The 22,926-nt window shown below is 44.1% G+C and overlaps 1 protein-coding gene across 3 annotated transcripts in view; it reads left to right on the forward strand.

Annotated features, from left to right (window-relative positions):
* Positions 1 to 18,545, forward strand: part of LOC138681184 (calcium/manganese antiporter SLC30A10-like) — a 66,808-nt gene extending 48,263 nt beyond the window's left edge. Inside the window, exons 2-4 of one of the 3 annotated variants that reach the window (XM_069768482.1) lie at positions 2,088 to 2,171; positions 7,992 to 8,231; positions 17,543 to 18,374. In XM_069768482.1, the coding sequence (XP_069624583.1) occupies positions 2,088 to 2,171; positions 7,992 to 8,231; positions 17,543 to 18,021 (803 nt within the window). In that variant the 3' untranslated portion in view covers positions 18,022 to 18,374. Of the gene's footprint in view, positions 1 to 2,087; positions 2,172 to 7,991; positions 8,232 to 17,542 lie in introns of all 3 variants that reach the window. The other 2 variants (XM_069768481.1, XM_069768483.1) reach the window with 2 other exon arrangements.
* Positions 18,546 to 22,926: the final 4,381 nt, after the last annotated feature.

Below are 22,926 nucleotides of genomic sequence, written 5' to 3' on the forward strand. Positions count from 1 at the left end.
GTCGTTGCAGTAATGTCGCTCTGCCACTAAGGGGAGAGATGGTACGTCTGATGGCACTAAAGGAGTTCACCTGAACAGGTATCACCAGCACACATTACACTTCACACTCCGGCCACTAGGGGGAGCAAAGGGTTTTACTTATTAGGCCACTCCTCACACTGGTAAAACTAGGGGTTGGATAGGAAGTTAGTGAGAAGCTGACTGGGTTTTGTCCAGGCAACATCCCGTGGCAGGGGGTGTTGCGGGGAAGATGCAGGGGGGGCCCTGTCAGGCGTGGGAACCTGGCAGGTACCTAGCGACAAGGCAGAACGTTACGGAACCGCGCCTGCACTACCCGCGGTGGTATCCTTAAAAAGAGACACGAAGCGAAAGATATTGTGGACAGTGAGAAACGAGATCAAGCACAAAGGAGAGCCAGTAGGAGTCGTGCACGGAGAACGGCAACATCCTACTGAGGCACGTAGCCCGGAACACCGAGGAAGTAACTGACTTTATGCCTTACTTCAAATACCGCAGGACAGTTAATTATAGGTTGGCTGTCTACCATACATCACCTAGGCAGACATAGGGGGCAACGTGTGGAGAGGGGCGTCTCTAGGGTCCCGGAAGAGCTCCGAGCCTACCCCTCAAACGGGTGCGTCCTAGCCAAAACACACTTGGGGGACAGAGAATAGAAAAAAATAGAAAGAACTGGAACGAACTAGAAAGAACGAGAGCAGAAGTTGTGAGGACTATCCCGAATGCTCAGCAGGGAAGCACTACAACACACAGGCGCTAGTGGTAGGCAACGATTTCCACCTGTAAAGGGAACTCTGGATGTGCCTTCGGACCGGCCGGTCTCAGACAGCCCTGTTAACTGTGCTCTGGATTGAGGATCCTGAAGTCACCAGTAAAGAGGTAAAGAGACTGCAACCCTGTGTCCTCGTTATTGTCTGCACCTCACATCACCCCCTACACTACTGGGAAGCCCTGGGAACTCACTTCACCTGTGGGAAGGTATACCATCTAGCTGCCATCACATCACCCCAGTGGACCCCAAGCAGCGTCGGTCACCCTGACCGAACACCACAGGTGGCCTCACAAAACCTTGACAGACTCGTATCACCTTTCATTGGACGCCCCTTAGCAGGGTCACGGACCGGGTCCAGCCACCGTGACATCCCCAGAACTGAGCCAGAGAGGACCGGTACCGAGTGACCCGCGGCCCTGCGTCTGGGGGCGCTCCAGAAATGTCACCTGTGACCTTAAAAATAATCAGTTCAGACGAGGTCAGGGTGTAGATAATATTCTAGAGGATGTTATTTATCTGTAGACATTAATATGGACAACAAATAGGAGGAGCAGAGGAGATATATATGTAGTTTAGTTGGGAAAAGTTTGGTTCATTCATTTAGCTCCTAACTCATAATGTCCTTAGAAGTCCAGTGGGCATGTCCTACTTAGTTTTTCACATAGATCACTGAATAGTACGGCCCACTGGACTCCTAAGGTTACAATGAGTAGGGATTTAAATGAAGAAACTAAGTTATACAGAATAATTTCTCGTAAACCAACATACACATCTGCTCAGTTCTTCCTGACCTAGAACATTTCAAACATAGATCAGACACCATGTACAATGTGGGTTTCCTTTAAGAACTGGGCCAATTTGTGAATTTATGTTTGATGGCATGGAGGGTCTTCTGTGTAGACAAAAATGCTTTGTCATTTCCATAAAACAGAAATCCAGGTCAAGTGATCATTGCCAGAAATTTACAATAGAGTTTCGGGGCATTAGGTAAAAAAAATGCGAAAATCCGATTCCATGAAAAGTCACCCTCTGGTCCAAGCGTAATGCTCGGTTCTTCTCTGAAGACCTCATGATCATTAGGCGTTACATAATCTTTTCGTTTTGGTAGAGTTCACCGTTAGGTCGTAAATGAAGAATATCCTGAAGGTTCTTGTGATGCGTCTCACACGACCTCCGTTCGATAATTCTGGGGAATGTATTATGTTGTCAATGGTGAAACTGATTTTTTTTTTTAAAACTGGTGTTTCTTCTGTTTGTAGAATTTATACACAACACAGCGTTTCTTCTTTGGCCATAGGTGACAATATAGATGACCAAGAATCTGACCTAGAAGAAGTAAAGGGCAAGAATGAAAAGGACGCGGCCGCCCTCAACATTAGAGGTAATGTAAATGTGGCTTTGTAGGCAGCAGTGCCCAGTAGGACAATAAGGTCAAATGGTCCTATGGGTCAAATGCTCCTACACCACAATGGCATTGTCCAAAAATAAGATTCAGCAGAGCCCCGATCATATTTTCGATATCCTTTCTAGATTTACAGCTAGGCAGAGAAAAAAATAAAAAGGTTGATATTTTATTACTAAGCACTAGTATCTTGTAAGTGTACTGCTTTAATGGTGTCTTCAAGATGTACAGTTTGACCCTATTGCCCCATTAGCCATACTAGCCAACCACAATAATTGTGGAGCTTTCATTTGTATAACCATAGACCCTAGAACAGGCTACATCCACCCCCAACGTGCCTCAGAATGCTGGAGATCAGCATCATGGCTAAGAAAACACCAGAGGAGCGTTGCATTCCAGAAATTCTGGTAGGCTTCCATGGAGATTGGCCAACTCTTCGAGGAGTCTGAGAGGCACCATTTTTTATCTGGAGCCTCCTGGAAGTTTTGTAAGAGTTGGAAAGTCCTATAGTATAAAAGATGGTAATCATCAATCTATTATATCAGTTGCTATGACTTATGGCTCTACCTGAATCCCTCTGTATAATACAATATCCTGCTCGGGGCCCTGACTCCGTTCTTCTATCAAGCTTGCATAATTACAGGCACTTAACAAATGCAATGTGGTAGAGCAGGTATCCAGCTGAAATGTCACCAGTGAGGTGTCACATACTGGAAGAATGTGTTCCCAGGACCTCTGTAGATGCAGTTTCCATGGAACATTACTGTTGACCATATGTCACTGTGGCTTGGTCATCCTACCAAAGGATGGAGAACTGGTAGCAGGGACCAAACACAACTTTCATGCGTAAGGGTAGGTGCACACTGAGTCTTTTTGTTGAGCTTTTGGAGCAGAAACTGCCTAAGTGCTCACGACATCTTTTAGATGGTGCAAAGATGCTAAGTTTTCCCAAGTGAAGCCGGTGTCTTTTTTTCCTGAATCGGTTCCGCTGAGGGTTTTACTGTCATTTTCGCATTGGCTCCGCTGTTGGTGTCTTTAGAGAGCGGGTGGCGCCCAAAGAATGAACTTGTTACTTCTTTTAACTACTCCAGGGTTCCCGAATCTTGAAGTGGTTAAAAGAAGTAACTAAATACTAAATGTGCACAGCCATGTCATTTTGGTAATGCTGTGCATTTTGTTCATTTTTTGCTGCATTTTTTCTGGCGGATTCCAGGCGGAATATGCCTGAAGATGATGATGTGTGTATATAGCCAGATTTTGTTCCAAAACCTCCTCAAAAACTCTGTGTGCATATACCCTGTTTGGTTTTTGTGGTGGGGACTGAATCGTTGGCCACCTCCAGCAAGTCATTTAATGTTAATCTTAACAAAGCAATGGCACGATGGCAATATATATATATATATATATAAAGCTGAGTGTATGTATGTATCAAGCCACTCCCACTCCATGTAGCCCTGCCAACTCCACATAGCCACACTCCCTCCACACGCAAAGCCCTGCCCACATGGCCCGTGTTGTTAGCGCACACGGGTGGAGACACTATCACCTCGAAAGCCACCATGCAAAACTCACTGGCTGCAACGTCCCAGCCACTGCAAGCTACAATCAGGGCCACCGCCTTCAGAGTATCAGTGCGCGGCAGGCACAGGCCACATGTAGCTCCGTCATGACTAAAATGGAGTTCTTTCTGTGAGGCATGATTTCAAGGGGAAAGGAGGAGCCTCATGATTTACACCGCTGTGCTCATTAACCCCTTTCTGCCATTGGATGTACTATTCCGTCCATGTGGGGTGGGCCCTACTTCCCAAGGATGGAATAGTACATCCAGCGCGATCAGCCGCGCTCACGGGGGCAGCGCGGCCGATCGTGGCCGGGTGTCAGCTGACTATCGCAGCTGACATCTGGCACTATGTGCCAGGAGCGCTCACGGACCGCCCCCGGCACATTAACCCCCGGTACACTGTGATCAAACATGATCGCAGTATTCCGGCATTATAGGGAAGCATTGGGCAGAGAGGGGGCTCCCTGCGTGCATCCCTGAGACCCTCAGAGCAACGCGATGTGATCACGTTGCCCGAGGGTCCTTACCTCCTCCTCCCTGCAGCAGGCCTGGATCAAAAATGGCCGTGGGGCGGCATCCGGGTCCTGCAGGGAGGTGGCTTCACAGCGTCTGCTCAGAGCAGGCGTCGGGAAGTCTCCAGGACTGCACGTCAGATCGCTGATCTGACACAGTGCACAGCAAAGTGTCAGATCAGCGATCTGTCACTTTACTGTGATGTCCCCCCCTGGGGCAAAGTAAAAAAAAATTACATGTGTAAAAAAAAAAAAATCCTAAATAAATAATAGAAAAAAGTATTGTTCCCATAAATACATTCCTTTATCTAAATGAAAAAACAAACAAACAATAAAAGGATACATATTTAGTATCGCCGCGTCAGTAATGACCCAACCTATAAAACTGTCCCACTAGTTAACCCCTTCAGTGAACACCGTAAAAAAAAAAACGAGGCAAAAAACGCTTTATTATCATACCGCTGAACAAAAAGTGGAATAACACGCGACCAAAAAGATGGATATAAATAACCATGGTACCGCTGAAAACGACATCTTGCCTCGCAAAAAACGAGCCTCCATACAGCATCATAAGCGAAAAAATTAAAAAGTTATAGTCCTCAGAATAAAGCGATGCAAAAATAATTATTTTTTCCATAAAATATTTTTATCGTATAAAAGCGCCAAAACATAAAAAATTGATATAAATGAGGCATCGCTGTAATCGTACTGACCCGAAGAATAAAACTGCTTTATCCATTTTACCAAACACGGAATGGTATAAACGCCCAACCCAAAAGAAATTCATGAATAGCTGGTTATTGGTCATTATGCCTCACAAAAATCTGAATAAAAAGTGATCAAAAAATGTCACATGCCCGAAAATGTTACCAATAAAAACGTCAACTCATCCCTCAAAAAAAAAAACCTCACATGACTCTGTGGATCAAAATATGGAAAAATTATAGCTCTCAAAATGTGGTAACGCAAAAAATATTTTTTGCAATAAAAAGCGTCTTTCAGTGTGTGGGTTGGGGCTAGGGTTAGGGCTACAGTTAGGGTTGGGGCTAAAATTAGGGTTAGGGTTGGGGCTTGGGTTGGGGCTAGGGTTAGGGCTACAGTTAGGGTTGGGGCTAAAATTAGGGTTAGGGTTGGGGCTTGGGTTGGGGCTAGGGTTAGGGCTACAGATAGGGTTGAGGCTAAAGTTAGGGTTAGGGTTGGGGCTAAAGTTAGGGTTAGGTTTGGGGCTAAAGTTAGCGTTTGGATTACATTTACGGTTGGGAATACGGTTGGGATTAGGGTTAGGGGTGTGTCAGAGTTAGGGGTGTGGTTAGGGTTACTGTTGGAATTAGGGTTAGGGGAGTGTTTGGATTAGGGTTTCAGTTATAATTGGGGGTGTCCACTATTTAGGCACATCAGGAGCTCTCCAAACGTGACATGGCGTCCGATCTCAATTCCAGCCAATTCTGCGTTGAAAAAGCAAAACAGTGCTCCTTCCCTTCCGACCTCTCCCGTGCGCCCAAACAGGGGTTTACCCCAACATATGGTGTATCAGCGTACTCAAGATAAATTGGACAACAACTTTTGGGGTTCAATTGCAACTGTTACACTTGGAAAAATACAAAACTGGGGGCTAAAAATAATTTTTGTGGAAAAAAAAGGATTTTTTTTATTTTCACGGCTCTGTGTTATAAACTGTAGTGAAACACTTGAAGGTTCAAAGTTCTCACACCACATCTAGATAAGTTCCTTGGGGGGTCTAGTTTCCAATATGGGGTCACTTGTAGGGGGTTTCTACTGTTTCGTTACATCAGGAGCTCTGCAAATGCAACGTGACGCCTGCAGACAAATGCATCTAAATCTGCCTTCCAAATGGCGCTCCTTCCCTTCCGAGCTTTGTCATGCGCCCAAACGGTGGTTACCCCCCACATATTGGGTATCAGCATACTCAGGACAAATTAGACAACAACTTTTGGGGTTCAATTTCAACTGTTACCAATGGAAAAATACAAAACTGGGGGCCCAAAAAAATTTTTGTGGAAAGAAATGATTTTTTATTTTCACGGCTCTGTGTTATAAACTGTAGTGAAACACTTGGGGGTTCAAAGTTCTCACAACACATCTAGATACGTTCCTTGGGGGGTCTAGTTTCCAATATGGGGTCACTTGTGGGGGGTTTCTACTGTTTAGGTACATTAGGGGCTCTGTAAACGCAATGTGACGCCTGCAGACCAATCCATCTAAGTCTGCATTCCAAATGGAGTTCCTTCCTTTCCGAGCTCTCCCATGCACCCAAACGGTGGTTCCCCCCCACATGTGGGGTATCAGCGTACTCGGGACAAATTGTACAACAACTTTTGTGGTCCAATTTCTCCTGTTACCCTTGTAAAAATACAAAACTGGGGGCTAAAAAATAATTTTTGTGTGGAAAAAAAGAATTTTTATTTTCACGGCTCTGCGTTATAAACTGTAGTGAAACGCTTGTGGGTTCAAAGCTCTCACAACACATCTAGATGAGTTCCTTAGGGGGTCTGCTTTCCAAAGTGGTGTCACTTGTGGGGGTTTCAATGTTTAGGCACATCAGTGGCTGTCCAAACACAACATGGCGTCTCATCTCGATTCCAGTCAATTTTGCATTGAAAAGTCAAACGGCGCTCCTTCCCTTCCGAGCACTGCCAAGCGCCCAAACAGTGGTTTACCCCCACATATGGGGTATCGGCGTACTCAGGACAAATTGTACAACAACTATTGCGGTCCATTTTCTCCTGTTACCCTTGGTCAAATAAAACAAATTGGAGCTGAAGTAAATTTTTTGTGAAAAAAAGTTAAATGTTCATTTTTATTTAAACATTCCAAAAATTCCTGTGAAACACCTGAAGAGTTAATAAACTTCTTGAATGTGGTTTTGAGCACCTTGAGGGGTGCAGTTTTTAGAATGGTGTCACACTTGGGTATTTTCTATCATATAGACCCCTCAAAATGACTTCAAATGAGATGTGGTCCCTAAAAAAAAATGGTGTTGTAAAATGAGAAATTGCTGGTTAACGTTTAACCCTTATAACTCCCTGACAGAAAAAAATGTTGGTTCCAAAATTGTGCTGATGTAAAGTAGACATGTGGAAATGTTACTTATTAAGTATTTTGTGTGACATATCTCTGTGATTTAATTGTATAAAAATGTAAAGTTGGAAAATTGCAAAATTTTCTAAATTTTCGCCAAATTTCCGTTTTTTTTGCAAATAAACGCAGGTAATATCAAAGAAATTTTACTACTATGATGAAGTACAATATGTCATGAGAAAACAATGTCAGAATCACCGGGATCCGTTGAAGCGTTCCAGAGTTATAACCTCATAAAGGGACAGTGGTCAGAATTGTAAAAATTGGCCCGGTCATTAATGTGCAAACCAGCCTTGGGGGTAAAGGGGTTAAAGGAAGTTGCTGTGCCCGTGTGAGGGGGAAATGAGAGGAGTGAGAGGAAAATGTGAGGAGTGACGTGAAAACGAGAGGAGTGAGGGGAAAACGAAGAGAAGTGAGGGGAAAATGACAGATGTGAGGGGAAAATGAAAGAAGTTTGTGTTGCAAGTCTGCAGTGTTGAATATATGCTGTGAAATATTTTTATGTGCAATATAATCATTATAATTTGTTATAACTAACCACAGCTAGTTACTATGCCCGGGCAATGCCGGGCTCTTCAGCTAGTATATATATAATATTAATTTACATGGATTTTCCTGTGTCTACAGGCGTTCTGCTTCATGTAATGGGTGACGCACTGGGGTCTGTGGTTGTTGTGGTGGCAGGCGTCATATTTTATGTACGACCACTGTCCGCTGAAGCGAAATGCAACTGGCAGTGCTACATCGATCCCAGCCTGACAGTAGTGATGGTAGCCATCATTTTATTTTCTGCCTTCCCACTCATTAAAGAGACCGCCACCATCCTGCTTCAGATGGTCCCCAAAGGCATCAACGTCGGAGAAATTGGTAAGAATAATACATTCCTTCATTCCCTTCACGCTGTGCTATTGAAAGAATTTAGGATTTTACAAACCAGCCAAGGATTGCTACTTTGTTCTAGCACATCCATGATCTACTAATTAAGTCTGGTATGTCGATAGCCAGATCATTCTTATGAATTGCCTGATGAATGGTTGAGTGGGCACGTGGGGACCAATACTTACCTAAACCGCTATAAAGTTTATTCAAATAATTTTGGGTCTGCTTTCTGTGATACATTTATTACTTTTTGCTAATATCTATAATATAATATAACGCTAGGAGCAAGTGTGACACGCCTGTGCAGTCTGGACCCCCACAAGCATCCGCGGATGAGGATTGTGGCCCAGGAGATCGCGGTATGCGTAAGCACTGAACGCATACTGCGATCTCTGACGGAGAGGGTGCGATGACGTGTTTAGTGCGCGCCCTCTGACTGAACAGTCACTGCAGAGACCCAGAAGACACCGCGGCGCACAGCGGTGGAACGGGGACAGGTGAATATCGCAAGTGCTGGGGGCCTGAGCCAGTGGCGACTCTGGCACCTGACCCCCATAGCGCGCTGGTGTCCCCTCTTGCTCAGGCCACCCGCACTCGTCACCCAGAGATGAGTGTCATTTTTTTTTTTATCGCAGCGGCATATTATGCTATGGAGCATCTTATGGGGCCATCGACCTTTATGGAGCAGCATAATGGGGCATATTATTCATGAACTTTATGGAGCATTATATGGGGCTCCTGATTCAATATGGATATTCAAAAACACTTAACCTACTGATATCTCAATTAATTTTACTTTTATTGGTATCTATTTTTATTTTTGAAATTTACAAGTAGCTGCTGCATTTCCCACCCTAGGCTTATACTCGAGTCAATATGTTTTCCCAGTTTTTTGTGTCAAAATTAGGGGTCTCGGCTTATACTTGGGTCGGCTTATACTCGAGTATATTCGGTACCTATCCGGTATTGTAGCGGGGTCTCTTCGGGCTGGAGGCCGGGACATGAATCCTACGTCGGAAATGGCACATGCGTATAGCGCACTTCAGGTGCCATTTTGTAAGTTACGCATCCAGGGATGAGGATTGTGGCCCAGGAGGGTTGTGGCGCCGGAATTGGAACCTGCACAGTTCGCGCTTCCTCGCGCCATTTTTATACTGAATCTATATATAAAATACGTCAGCGGAGCAATCCAGTTACTTTCTACTGAATATATATAGAAAATACGTCACAGCAGCACATGACTGCACATGACAGAATGGGGGCGCAGGATGGGTGCAGCACATGACAGAATGGGGGCGCAAGATGGCAGCAGCACATGGCAGAATGGGGGTCCAGGATGGGAGCAGCACATGACAGAATGGGGGCGCAGGATGGCAGCAGCACAAGACAGAATGGGGGAGCAAGATGGCAGCAGTACATGACAGAATGGGGGTCCAGGATGGAAGCAGCACATACCAGGATGGAGACCATGTACCAATATAAATGCTCACCACCCGGGCAGAGAATGGGTTCAATAGCTAGTAAATAAGTATTTATATATATATATATATATATATATATATACATACATATACATACAGTATATGTATATTTTTTTTATTTTTGTTGTGTTTTTCATAATTTTTTCAACATGTTGTACCACTTAAATACATTTTAAATTGTTTTATTTTTGCTGTCGGTATTTATATGGAGGACACACAGTTTACGATCATGAGGAGTGGAACGAACAGTTGTGGATTGGGCCATGAATGCTCTTTCATTTATCAATTGACATTAATTTTTCTTTTTTTTCTTTAAAGAAGCACTCCTATCAAAGTTTTTATCCTCTTTTTATATTGCAATCATCATATTATATAGTACCGTGTACCTACAATTGCTCATTTTGCCCTTCTACCCAGTTAATTCTCTTTTCCATTAGATCTATAATATCGCATGATTATTAACAGTCTAGCCGAATCCTTCTAAGCTCTATAAAGAAACAGGAAGTCTCTTTTCCCTTCATGAGTCATCGCTAGAACAACAAGTCTAGATTGATGCTAAGTCCCTGTTAGCCCAGCTCTACCTCCTATTCAATTTTTGTACCCAGCTGCTCCCTCCTCCCCCCTACTAGGGACTTTGCAATGATGTAGAATTATAGTTCTGATGATGACTCATGCATGTAAAATTGACCTCTTGCTTCTACATAGAGCTTAGAAGCATTCACCTAGTCTGTTTTTAATCACGAGATGTCATGGACTTAAATGGAAAAAAAACACAGAAAAATTAACTAAGTTGAAAGGTAAAATTAGCAATTATAAGGACACAACACTGTTTAATATGATGATTGCAATATATTAGGAGGATAAAAACTTTGATGGGAGGGCTTCTTTAAGCGTGTTTTGTCTGGTGCCATTATTTTATTATTATTTTTATTTTATATTATACATTTTTATAGCGCCATTTATTCCATGGCGCTTTACATGTGAATTCGGGGCAAATATAGACAAATACATTAAACATGAGCAGATAACAAGGCACACGGGTACATAAGGAGGGAGGACCCTGCCCGCGAGGGCTCACAGTCTGGGATGGGTGAGGATACACTAGGAGAGGGTAGGGCAGGTTGTGCGGCGGTTCAGTAACTTCAGGATCACTGCAGGCTGTAGGCTTGTCGGAAGAGGTGGGTCTTCAGGTTCTTTTTGAAGGTTTCTATGGTAGCCGAGAGTCTGATGTGTTGGGGTAGAGAGTTCCAGAGTATGGGGGAAGCACAGGAGAAGTCTTGGATGCAGTTGTGGGAAGAAAAGATGAGAGGGGAGTACAGAAGGAGGTCTTGAGAGGATCGGAAGTTGCGTGTAGGTAGGTACCGGGAGACCGTGTCACAGATGTATGGAGGAGACAGGTTGTGGATGGCTTTGTATGTCATTGTGAGGGTTGTGAACTGCAGTCTGTGGACGATAGGAAGACAGTGAAGGGCTTGACATAGGGGAGAGGCTGGGGAATAGCGGGGAGACAGATAGATTAGTCGGGCAGCAGAGTGTAGGGTGGATTGGAGTGGTGCCAGAGTGCTAGAGGGGAGTCCAGAGAGTAGGAGGTTGCAGTAGTCGAGGCGGGAGATGATAAGGGCATGCACTAGCGTTTTTGCAGTGTTGCGGTCAAGGAAAGCACGGATCCAGGAAATATTTTTGAGTTTGAGACGGCAGGAGGAGGCAAGGGCTTGGATATGTGGCTTGAAAGAGAGGGCAGAGTCGAGGATCACCCCGAGCCACCGGGCGTGTGGGACTGGGGAAAGTGAGCAGCCATTGACATTGATGGATAGATGTGGTGGAGGGGTAGAGTGAGATTGGGAAAGATGATGAATTCTGTTTTGTCCATGTTCAGTTGTAGAAAGCAAGCAGAAAAGAATGTCGAGATAGCAGACAGACAGTGCGGGATTTTGGTAAGTAAGGAGGTGAGGTCAGGTCCGGATAGGTAGATCTGCGTGCCATCAGCGTAGAGATGGTACTGCATACTGTGGGATTCTATGAGCTGTCCCAGGCCGAAAGTGTAGATGGAGAAGAGTAGTGGTCCTAGAACAGAGCCTTGAGGAACACCGACTGACAAGGGGCGAAGTGAGGAGGTGGTGTGGGGGAGGGAGACACTGAATGTTCTTTCTGTCAGATATGACTAAATCCAGGAAAGGGCCAAGTCTGTGATGCCAAGAGATGAGAGGATTTGTAGCAAAAGGGAGTGGTCCACAGTGTCAAAGGCAGAAGACAGGTCCAGGAGAAAGAGGACAGAGTAGTGTCGCTTGCTCCTGGCAGTTAGTAGGTCATTGGTGACTTTAGTTAGGGCAGTTTCAGTTGAGTGATGGGAACGGAAGCCAGATTGTAACCGATCAAAGAGGGAGCAGGAGGAGAGGTGGGAGGACAGTTCAAGATGGACGTGTTGCTCCAGCAATTTGGAGGCATATGGGAAAAGAGCAGGGTCGGACTGAGCATCGGGCACTTCGGGCAAATGTCAGAAGGGCCGGTGCTTGTAGTGGGCCGCTCGATCGGCGCATGCATTGCTGGCTGAGTGGCAAGTACCAGCGTCAGAGAACAGTGGCAGAGAACAGCAGCACGCAAGCTGAAAGGTAATACCTGCCTGCGAAAACTGCTTCCTTAGCTCTCACTGGAAGCACACAGCTGGGTGACATTATCTCCTGCTCTGATCTGCTTTCATTCCAGAATCCCAGCAGAGAAGGAGAGACCGGGGGAGGGGCCGGGACAGAGCTGCTGCTGCTGTCTGTGAGCAGGAGGACCTGAAGAGCTGCACATGGACATCAGCGTGCTCTGCACCACAAAAGTTTGTGTGTGTGTGTGTGTAATAAATGAGTGTATGGTATCTGTAGTGTGTGTGTAATGTGTGTGCGGTATCTGTAGTGTAATACTTGTGTGTGCGGTATCTGTAGTGTGTGTGTAATGTGTGTGAGTTATCTGTAGTGTGTGAGTGTGTAATGTGTGTGCGGTATCTGTAGTGTGTGTGTGTAATGTGTGTGCGGTATCTGTAGTGTATACTTGTGTGTGCGGTATCTGTAGTGTATACTTGTGTGTGCGGTATCTGTAGTGTGTGCGTGTGAGTGTGTAATGTGTGTGCGGTATCTGTAGTGTAATACTTGTGTGTGCGGTATTTGTAGTGTGTGTGTGTGAGTGTGTAATGTGTGTGCGGTATCTGTAGTGTAATACTTGTGTGTGCGGTATCTGTAGTGTGTGTGTGTGAGTGTGTAATGTGTATGCTGTATCTGTAGTGTTTAATTGTGTGTGCGGTATCTGTAGTGTGTGTAATGTGTGTGCGGTATCTGTAGTGTGTGTGTAATGTGTGCGGTATCTGTAGTGTGTGTAATGTGTGTGCGGTATCTGTAGTGTAATACTTGTGTGTGCGGTATCTGTAGTGTGTGTGTAATATGTGTGCGGTATCTGTAGTGTGTGTAATGTGTGCGATATCTGCAGTGTGTGTGTGTAATGTGTGTGCGGTATCTGTAGTGTGTGTAATGTGTGTGCGGTATCTGTAGTGTAATACTTGTGTGTGCGGTATCTGTAGTGTGTGTGTAATATGTGTGCGATATCTGTACATTTCAAAAACCTGACCTGCACATCCAAACATAGACTGAGTGTGAACAGGTGCTGAACCCAGAGTCGCCAACTCGTATATAGTTAAGTAAAAAGGGCAGCACACTGCAGCGCCAAAACATGCAAACTTGAAAACACGAAATTTGAACTGCATTACTGCACTAGAAATATGAAAATGAGAGCTTTTAGCGCATAAAAATGGCCATATTTATGTGTACCTCGTAGCCACTTTACGGCATCTCTCTTATACGAGGTCCTACGCTTGACCTACCTCACCGAGAATAAACGTCTCCATCTGAATGGGTACATGTGAAACCTCTTCTTGGACTCAAATTCTCTCTTTCTGTGGAGGGGTATTGGACCTACTATAATTAAAACACCTGTGGCTAGGAGGCGGGGAGTGCGTGTGCGGTATCTGTAGTGTGTGTGTGTGAGTGTGTAATGTGTGTGCGGTATCTGTAGTGTAATACTTGTGTGTGCAGTATCTGTAGTGTGTGTGTAATGCGTGTGGTATCTGTAGTGTTTGCGTGTGTGTAATACTTGTGTGTTTGTGTGTAATACATGTGTGTGTGTTAAGGCTAGGTTAACATTGCATTAGTGCAATCCATTTAGCGCATACGCTAACGGAATGCGCTAACGCAATGTACAAAAAGGGATTGTGTTTAGCGATCCCGCTAGCGCAGATGCCCGATCTGCGCTAGCGAGAACGGACCCAAAAACGCTGCAAGCAGCGTTCGAGGTCCGTCAGAAAATAACAGTACACTGCTAACGCATGCCAAAAATGGCATACGTTAGCGATGCGTTACATACATTGCGGTCAATTGGTGCGCTAACGGATCCGTTGCATTGCATTAGTGGCGCTATGTAACGGATTCCGTTAGCAGACTGCCACTAACGCAATGTGAACCTAGCCTAATACTTGTGTGTGTGTGTGTGTAATGAGTAATGTGTACGTAATGAGCCTGTGTTGTCCACCATGTGTGCTGTGTACATGTATGATGTGTGTGTCTGTGTGACTATATCAGGTGTATGTAATGAGCCTGTGTTGTCCACCATGTGTGCTGTGTACATGTATGATGTGTGTGTCTGTGTGACTATATGAAGTGTACGTAATGAGCCTGTGTTGTCCACCATGTGTGCTGTGTACATGTATGATGTGTGTGTCTGTGTGACTATATCAGGTGTATGTAATGAGCCTGTGTTGTCCACCATGTGTGCTGTGTACATGTATGATGTGTGTGTCTGTGTGACTATATGAAGTGTAAGTAACGAGCCTGTGTTGTCCAGCATGTGTGCGGTGTACATGTATGTGTGTGTCTGTGTGACTATTTGATGTGTATGTAATGAGCTTGTGTTGTCCAGCATGTGTGCGGTGTACATCATATATGAAGTGTATGTAATTCATTGTATGTGGCTGGTTAATTTTTTTTGTACCAGGGCTGCTTTTTGGTCCCAGTCCGGCCCTGGAGAAGAGATATCAGGCGATAGCTAGACACAGAGGATGGGTCGAGGGAGGGCTTTTTGAGGATGGGTGTGATCTTGGCATGCTTGAAGGATGAGGGGAAGACACCTGTTGTGAGTGAGAGGTTGAAGAGGTGCGTTAGGGTTGGGATGAAGACCGTGGAAAGGTTAGGGATGAGGTGGGACGGGAGCGGGTCAAGCGTGCAGGTGGTGAGGAGTGATCTTGAAAGGAGGGTGGAGAGCTGATCTTCTGTCATGGTGGAGAAGCTGGTTTTGGAGGAGCACGGTTGAGCAGCTAAGAGGGGCAGTGGGCGCTGTGGGCCAAAGCTTTCTCTGATCGTATCGATCTTCTGTTTAAAGAAATGATGGGGGAGGGAGGAAGTGCTGGGGGACGGAGTAGAGAATTGAAAGTGTTGAAAAGCTGTTTAGGGTTGTGAGACAGCGAGGATATGAGAGATGAGAAATAAGTTTGTTTTGCGGCAGTGAGCGCAGATTTGAAGCTGGCGAGGGACTGCTTGTATGCAGTGAAGTGGTCGGCAGAGCGGGATTGGTTCCATCTCCGCTCAGCAATCCTGGAAGCCCGTCTCAATTCTTTGGTCAGACAAGGCTGCCTGTTAATTGTGCGAGTTTTACTATGCTTGAGGGGGTGCGGCCGAATTGAGTGTTGCTGTTATTGTGGTGTTATAAAAAGTGGCAGCAGCATCTGTGTCATGAAGGAAAGCTATGTCTGTGAGAGGGAGAAGGGACTCCGAGAGTGATTGTAAGTTGAGATGTTTGAGATTTCTGCGAGGGAGTTTGTGCAGTGGGGGTTGCACATTAGGAGAGGAGAGGGAAGAGAATGTCAGTAGGTTGTGGTCAGCTGGATAGGACATGATGTGGCCCTGTGTATCTGGAGAAAAAGGATTGTATGCGGAGGAACAGTTCTGACAAGAAGGTGAGGAGAAGGTGAGATGGCTGGGGAAGATGGAGGAAGAAATGACTAGTTCCTTACTAGGTGTCATCAGGTCATACAAGATCTTTGAGAAGGGCATTGCATTTTTTATTATTTTATTGCTTTTTTCTGGAAAATGCAACCTCCTGAGATATCCTGCAGAGCTGATCTGTTATGACCTGGTGATCTCTGGGACTGGAGAACTTCCTTTGTCATCACTGCTTACTAAAATGTGGACATAACGTTAATGTCTGTAGCAGGTATGGACTGGGACTGATGAAATTCAGCCCTGGTATTTAAAATCACACAGGCCCTATGCCATCCCCGCCCCCGAGCACCAGATGTTGGTATATTACTAATATTACCCAGGATTGAAGAAAGCAAGATTTACTACAAGGTCAATATTTCTAATGATACCTGTGGCCTGCCGGGACAAGTGACGGAGTCAGTGACTTTGTGCTTCCTCACAACTTTTAACAGTCCGGGTGTCTTTAGAACACAGATTCTGTTAACAACATAGCAGACAAGGCAGCCTACAACCAGACAGGCCCTTCTGGCATTTGCCAGAATTGCCAGATGGCCAGTCCGGCCCTGGTCTGTAGAGACATAGAGAAAGTACCCCATGGTCATAGCTGCCATCATTTCTGGGATTGGGTAAGCCCTGCATCCAACCCATTGGGCCACCCCAGAACATGCCCGATCCTGGTTGTCTCTTTCTATTCTACTTATCACTCAATCAATATTGCATTTATTATTTACAAACAGATAATAGACAGTAACACACAAAAAAAACAAAGACAAGTTGATTCATATAAAATGAGATTAAAACTGGATCTTTTGGCGTCAGATCAAAAATATAAGACATCTAATGTCAGTTCTACAAGCTTTTCCGTGTAAGAACACAAAGGCCCATAGAGCACTTCCAGCTGCGGGTAAACATAGGTTAGGCACGAACAAACAGAGGGCGAAAGAAGAATATCATTCCGGAAAATAGATCTAATCTCCAAGCACATAATCAGCTCATGAGACACAAGGGTCCGACAAGAAGACTTTACTGTTTGCATAGAAATAAGTAACAACAATTAATAATTGTTAAATAATAATAATAAGTGTTAAATAATAAAGATTATTATTATAATTCATCAGGATATCATGATCTAATATGGGTGAGTTTTCCATCACAGTAAAAGGAATTAAAAAAACAAACAAAAAACATCACAATACTCGGCTTTGGTTAGTTCAGTGATCATGAGCACAATTTACGGTAAAGGGGAACACTTTCAAAAATCTGCTTTTGACCTCACTTTCAATGATGATTGTGTATCTGGGAACTCTTATTTCGTGGGATGACCAAGATACACATTTATCCATTAGGTATAACAAAGCCTTACGATTCATTTTATTGTCCTCACTCCTCAGATAATTTATAGGAAAGGAAGCTGGGATTTTATTTCCTATTTTTTTAACAGTTCCATTAAAAGTATAACTAATAGGTTCATACAGAAGTTTCTTATCACAATTAGAAGTAAAAAAATAAAGTTTTAGGAAGCATAATTTAAGGGGGAACACCTCCAAAATCTAAAATCAATAAATGTTGCTTTTCAATGATAAGAACTCTTGTTTAGTGTGTTGACCCAGTACATATTTAGGTATAAGATAGCTTTATGATAAATTTAATGGTCCTAAAATAATTTATAGGGATTTGTGTTTTATATCCTATTTTTTATTATTATTTTTTTTTTAACATTTAACTTAAAAAAAAAAAAAATAGCAAATTATTATCTTGCCTATACATTTTTTTTTAAAATTTATTAAAAAAAAATTAATTTCTCGCTATGCAGGTGAAAAAATTTCCGGGGTACCAGGAGTAAAAAGTATTCATGAAATTCACGTTTGGGAGTTAGCCAGCGGGAAGAACATTGCAACGCTTCACGTGAAGTTTGAGAGCCTTGAAAGCTACACCTTGGCCAATCGCGTCATTCGTAAAATCTTCCACACAGAAGGCGTCCATGCCGTCACGCTTCAGGCTGAGTTCACGGAAGCCAAAGACTTCTCCTTGGCATGCAATGCTCCATGCATATCCAAGAAATGCAACGCAAGCCTCTGCTGCAACCAGGAGCTGGCACCATTTGGTGAAATGACTGGCAAAGCCCTGAAGAAGGGCAAGACATCTCAAGTGTGGTATAAGAGCAATGACATAATTACCGATGTTGAGAATCCAGTTGATCCCTCATTTGAAGAGACTCCGGAAGTTAAGGTGATTGCCAATGGCATAAGTTCAGAAAATGAGGCTCTGAACAACAAGGCCACCCATTTTTAGACTATTGGCATGGACTGGAGGCCAATATGAACCCCTGAGGACCAAAGTGACTTTTCAGATCTATAGTGCATGCTTTGATGTGGGCTGTGCTGGGTATCTCAGTCTACTTTTCCTTTTTAACAGATAGGCATCAGGGCCGACAGCATGAATGTCTTTGGATCGTAGAGTCCACTGAATGTACTAATATTGGTAACACACAAATATATGTTTTAGTACAGTAACACAATGTCTCTTTGGGTAAATGATGGATGATAAGCCCTAAAGTGGGCAAATCGTAAGAGCCACATTGTCATTATTATTATTATTTATTATTATAGCGCCATTTATTCCATGGCGCTTTACATGTGAGGAGGGGTATACATAATAAAACAAGTACAATAATCTTGAACAATACAAGTCACAACTGGTACAGGAGGAGAGAGGACCCTGCCTGCGAAGGCTCACAATCTACAAGGGATGGGTGAGAATACAGTAGGTGAGGGTAGAGCTGGTCGTGCAGCGGTTTGGTCAATCGGTGGTTACTGCAGGTTGTAGGCTTGTCGGAAGAGGTAGGTCTTCAGGTTCTTTTTGAAGGTTTCAATGGTAGGTGAGAGTCTGATATGTTGTGGTAGAGGGTTCCAGAGTAGGGGGGATACGCGAGATAAATCTTATATGCGATTGTGGGAAGAGGAGATAAGAGGGGAGTAGAGAAGGAGATCTTGTGAGGATCGGAGGTTGCGTGCAGGAAAGTACCGGGAGACGAGGTCACAGATGTTTGGAGGAGACAGGTTGTGGATGGCTTTGTATGTCACGGTTAGGCTTTTGTACTGGAGTCTCTGTGTGATGGGGAGCCAGTGCAGGGATTGGCAGAGGGGAGAGGCCGGGGAATAGCGGGGGGACAGGCAGATTAGTCGGGCAGCAGAGTTTAGAATAGATTGGAGGGGTGCAAGAGTGTTAGAGGGGAGGCCACAGAGCAGGAGGTTACAGTAGTCGAGGCGGGAGATGATGAGGGCATGGACTAGGGTTTTTGCAGATTCATCATCAACTCTAGTCTCTAACAAGTTTTTAGGGGCAGATTTTTATACATTTCCCATAAGGGGGGTTCAAAATAACCCTATATTCATATACCGTATAACTTACTATAGTGGGGTTTTGCATTCCAAGACCGATAGGTGGCACTAGAGTTATAGTCCTCTTCCTCTCTGAAGAGACAATTTGCATATTTCCCAGAGGAGCATTGCGGCTTTAAGTCTCCTCACCTCGACATGCTTATTATGTCACTCTCCGAAAGGAGAAACGATACTTCTTGGAGCCCGGTCAGACGCCTCTCAATCAGCCAAACCAGATCTCCGCTTTGCACTGACGAGGGGCAGTACCCCGAAACACAGTGTCTGCAAATTGAGATTCTGGTTTGGCTATTATCCTAAGTCATGTGACAAGGCTCGGTAAAGGGTCGACATTGACTGTTATGATTGCTACTTCCAATAGGTGGCACTAGAGTTCTAGTCCTCTTCCTCTCTGAAGAGACAATTTGCATTCCAAGACCCTAATTTATAAGCCACATTAGGAGCATCTGTACAGACCGATTCTTGTGCTGGAGGTCCTAGCATGTCATTTCTTCATTTGACCTGTGGAGGAGCTGCAGGAAATTGACCACTTGCTATCTAAGCTTATAATTGTGGGACTGTCCTCACGAAAGAAAGGTTTGTCCATAGCTGATAACATATTTAAAGAGTACGACCAATAACCATCGATAATAGTATCTATAGAATAAGACCATATAATGAGAAGAAAAATGATGCAGCACTCACCCTTGCGCTTCTTCCAAGTGTGCTCTTTATTCAGCAAAACATACTATACATAGTATGAACCGGCATACGCAGTGATCTGTGAGGGAGCGGGAGTGAGGAGAGACCGGACGACGGCCGTTTCGCGCTACGGCGCTTCTACGGGTCCATGCTGACCCGCGTGCATGGACCCGTAGAAGCGCCGTAGCGCGAAACGGCCATCGTCCGGTCTCTCCTCACTCCCGCTCCCTCACAGATCACTGCGTATGCCGATTCATACTATGTATAGTATGTTTTGCTGAATAAAGAGCGCACTTGGAAGAAGCGCAAGGGTGAGTGCTGCATCATTTTTCTTCTCATTATATGGTCTTGTACAAAACTCTGACGATTGCATAGCACCACCCGCAGCTCACAGTAAGGGAGGCCTCATCTGTCCTTCTGAAACAGATCGTCTAAGCGAATCTCCAGTTGCGCTATAGTGAAGCTCTGTGCCGATCATCTTTCTGTTTCTTGGTATAACGAAGGTATCTATAGAATAGTAAGCTTTCCTAAAGTGGATGGTAAAGCGGTTTTATGAAATATGCTTCTTTAAAGATGTTTATTTTCATTCTAAATATTACTCCCATCATGCCTCATGGTAGAGAACAGATAATAAACAGGAAAACAGAAAGTAAAGGAACACAACGGTCTGTATCAGTGCTGCCCCCTATGTATAAGAATATAACTACTATAATGCTGCCCCCTTATGGACAAGAATATAACTACTATAATACTACCCCCTATGTACAAGAATATAACTACTATAATGCTGCCCCCTTATGGACAAGAATATAACTGCTATAGTATTGCCCCCTATGGACAAGAATATAACTACTATAATACTGCCCCTATGGACAAGAATATAAATATAAGAAAATAAATATATAATCTAATACTCCCCCCTATAAATGAAAATATGGGTTTGGCTGTAGGAAAACGTTCACATTTTATTGAAATTGACTTTTTAAATGGACCTGAAAGATGAAGTAAAGGTTTTATCTGATTTTTTTTCATTCATTTTCACTTAAATTTGTCAGGGCTGCTATATAGCACAATTTTTTTACTTTTACAATCACTTTTGGGGTGTAAACTCTGTTGCTGTGTATATTAGTGATTGACATTCCTTATATTATGTATCTACAGTATGTCCCCTTAATGACAGCCAATACGTCTTTTAACTGACCTTACATATAAGAGAATAGTATCCCCATACAGGTGACAATCCAGCAGCTGTCGGCTGTCCACTATAGCTGACAACTTGCTGCATCAGCCAAGATCAGTGTTTGCACCATCCAACTCTGTTTAACCCCTTATATGCTGCTGCCAATAGTGACTACATCATTATAAATGGTTAAGGCCGGTTTCACACGTCAGTGGCTCCGGTACGTGAGGTGACAGTTTCCTCACGTACCGGAGACACTGACTCACGTAGACACATTAAAATCAATGTGTCTCTGCACATGTCAGCATGTTTTCACGGACCGTGTGTCCGTTTGGAAAACACGGAGACATGTCAGTGTTCGTGAGAGCGCACGGATCACACGGACCCATTAAAGTCAATGGGTCCATGTAAAACACGTACCGCACACGGATGTTGTCCGTGTGCAGTCCGTGTGCCGTGCAGGAGACAGCGCTACTGTAAGCGCTGTCCCCCCTGCATGTGGTGCTGAAGCCCCATTCATTTCTTCTCTCCAGCAGTGTTTGCTGGAAAGAAGGAATGAATAATCTGTTTTTTTAATTTATTTTTGGTTATAAAATAAAGGTGCCGGTAATCTGTCCCCTCCCACCCCCTGTGCGCCCCCCCCCACTGGCATTAAAATACTTACCCAGCTCCCTCGGCGCTTGCATCCTCTCCTCGCAGCAGCTTCTCCTGTATGAGCGGTCACGTGATGCCGCACATTACAGTGATGAATATGCGGCTACACCCCTATGGGAGGTGGAGCCGCATATTCATCACTGTAATAGGCACCACATGACCGCTCATACAGGAGGAGCTGCGGCGAGGACAGGAAGCAGGGCCAACGAGGGAGACGGGTAAGTATTTTATTAACAGCGGGGGGGCGCACAGGGGGTGGGAGGGGGTTGGGGATAGGGATCTTTTTTTAAAACAACAACAAAAAAAAGATTTTTCATATCTTCTCTCCAGTGAACGCTGCTGGAGAGAAGAAATGAATGGCGGCTTCAGCACCAGATACAGGGGACAGCGCTTAACTCTAGTGCTGTCTCCTGCATGGTCCGTGTGGTCCTCAGTCGGCACACGGGTGGCACACGGCTGCCACACGTGTGCCACACTGATGTTCAGCGTAAGCACACGGACACGGATAATTCCGGTACCGATTTTTCCGGTACCGGAATTATCTGGACGTGTGAGACTGGCCTAACAGAGTGTGGGGACTTCCTCTTTATCCAAATTGGTGCCCTCAGATCATGATTTTGTTGTCCTGATGTTTGCCATGGCTATTCAAGACCAAATAGCGTCCTTAGAGTCTGACGGATGTAGTAATCGGTTCAGAAGTTAGAGACATTTAGGTGATAAAAATGCACATTTTCATTCCTATCATGCCACTTTGCATTAATTCCTGTAAAGCACATAAAGAGTTAATAAAGTACCTGACTGCAGTTTTCAATATGTCAGGGGGTTCTGTTTTTAAAATGGTATCAAGTTTGGGGGTTTCCCAATATATGGGACCCCTAAAGTCACTTCAAACATGGATAAGTCCCTAAAAAAATACATTTTGTAAATTTCCTTGAAAAAATGAAAAATTGCTGCTACATTTTTAATCCTCCTAAAATGCTAGCAAAATAAAATAACATTTTACAAATGGTGCTGATGTAAAGCCGACATGTGGGAAATGTTATTTATTAATGGTTTGCTGTGGTATGACTATCTGATTAAAGGGATAATCATTCAAAGTTTGAAAATTGCTAATTTTTTAACATTTTTCTCACATTTTTGATATTTTTTATAAATAAACACAAAACATATTGACCTAAATTTACCGTTATCATAAAGTATAATGTGTCACGAAAAAACAATCTCAAAATCACTGGGATTTGTTGAAGCGTTGCAGAGTTATTACCACATAAAGTGACACTGGTC

This window comes from Ranitomeya imitator, chromosome 5, assembly GCF_032444005.1.
Source record: "Ranitomeya imitator isolate aRanImi1 chromosome 5, aRanImi1.pri, whole genome shotgun sequence".
Taxonomy (NCBI): Eukaryota; Metazoa; Chordata; class Amphibia; order Anura; family Dendrobatidae; genus Ranitomeya; species Ranitomeya imitator.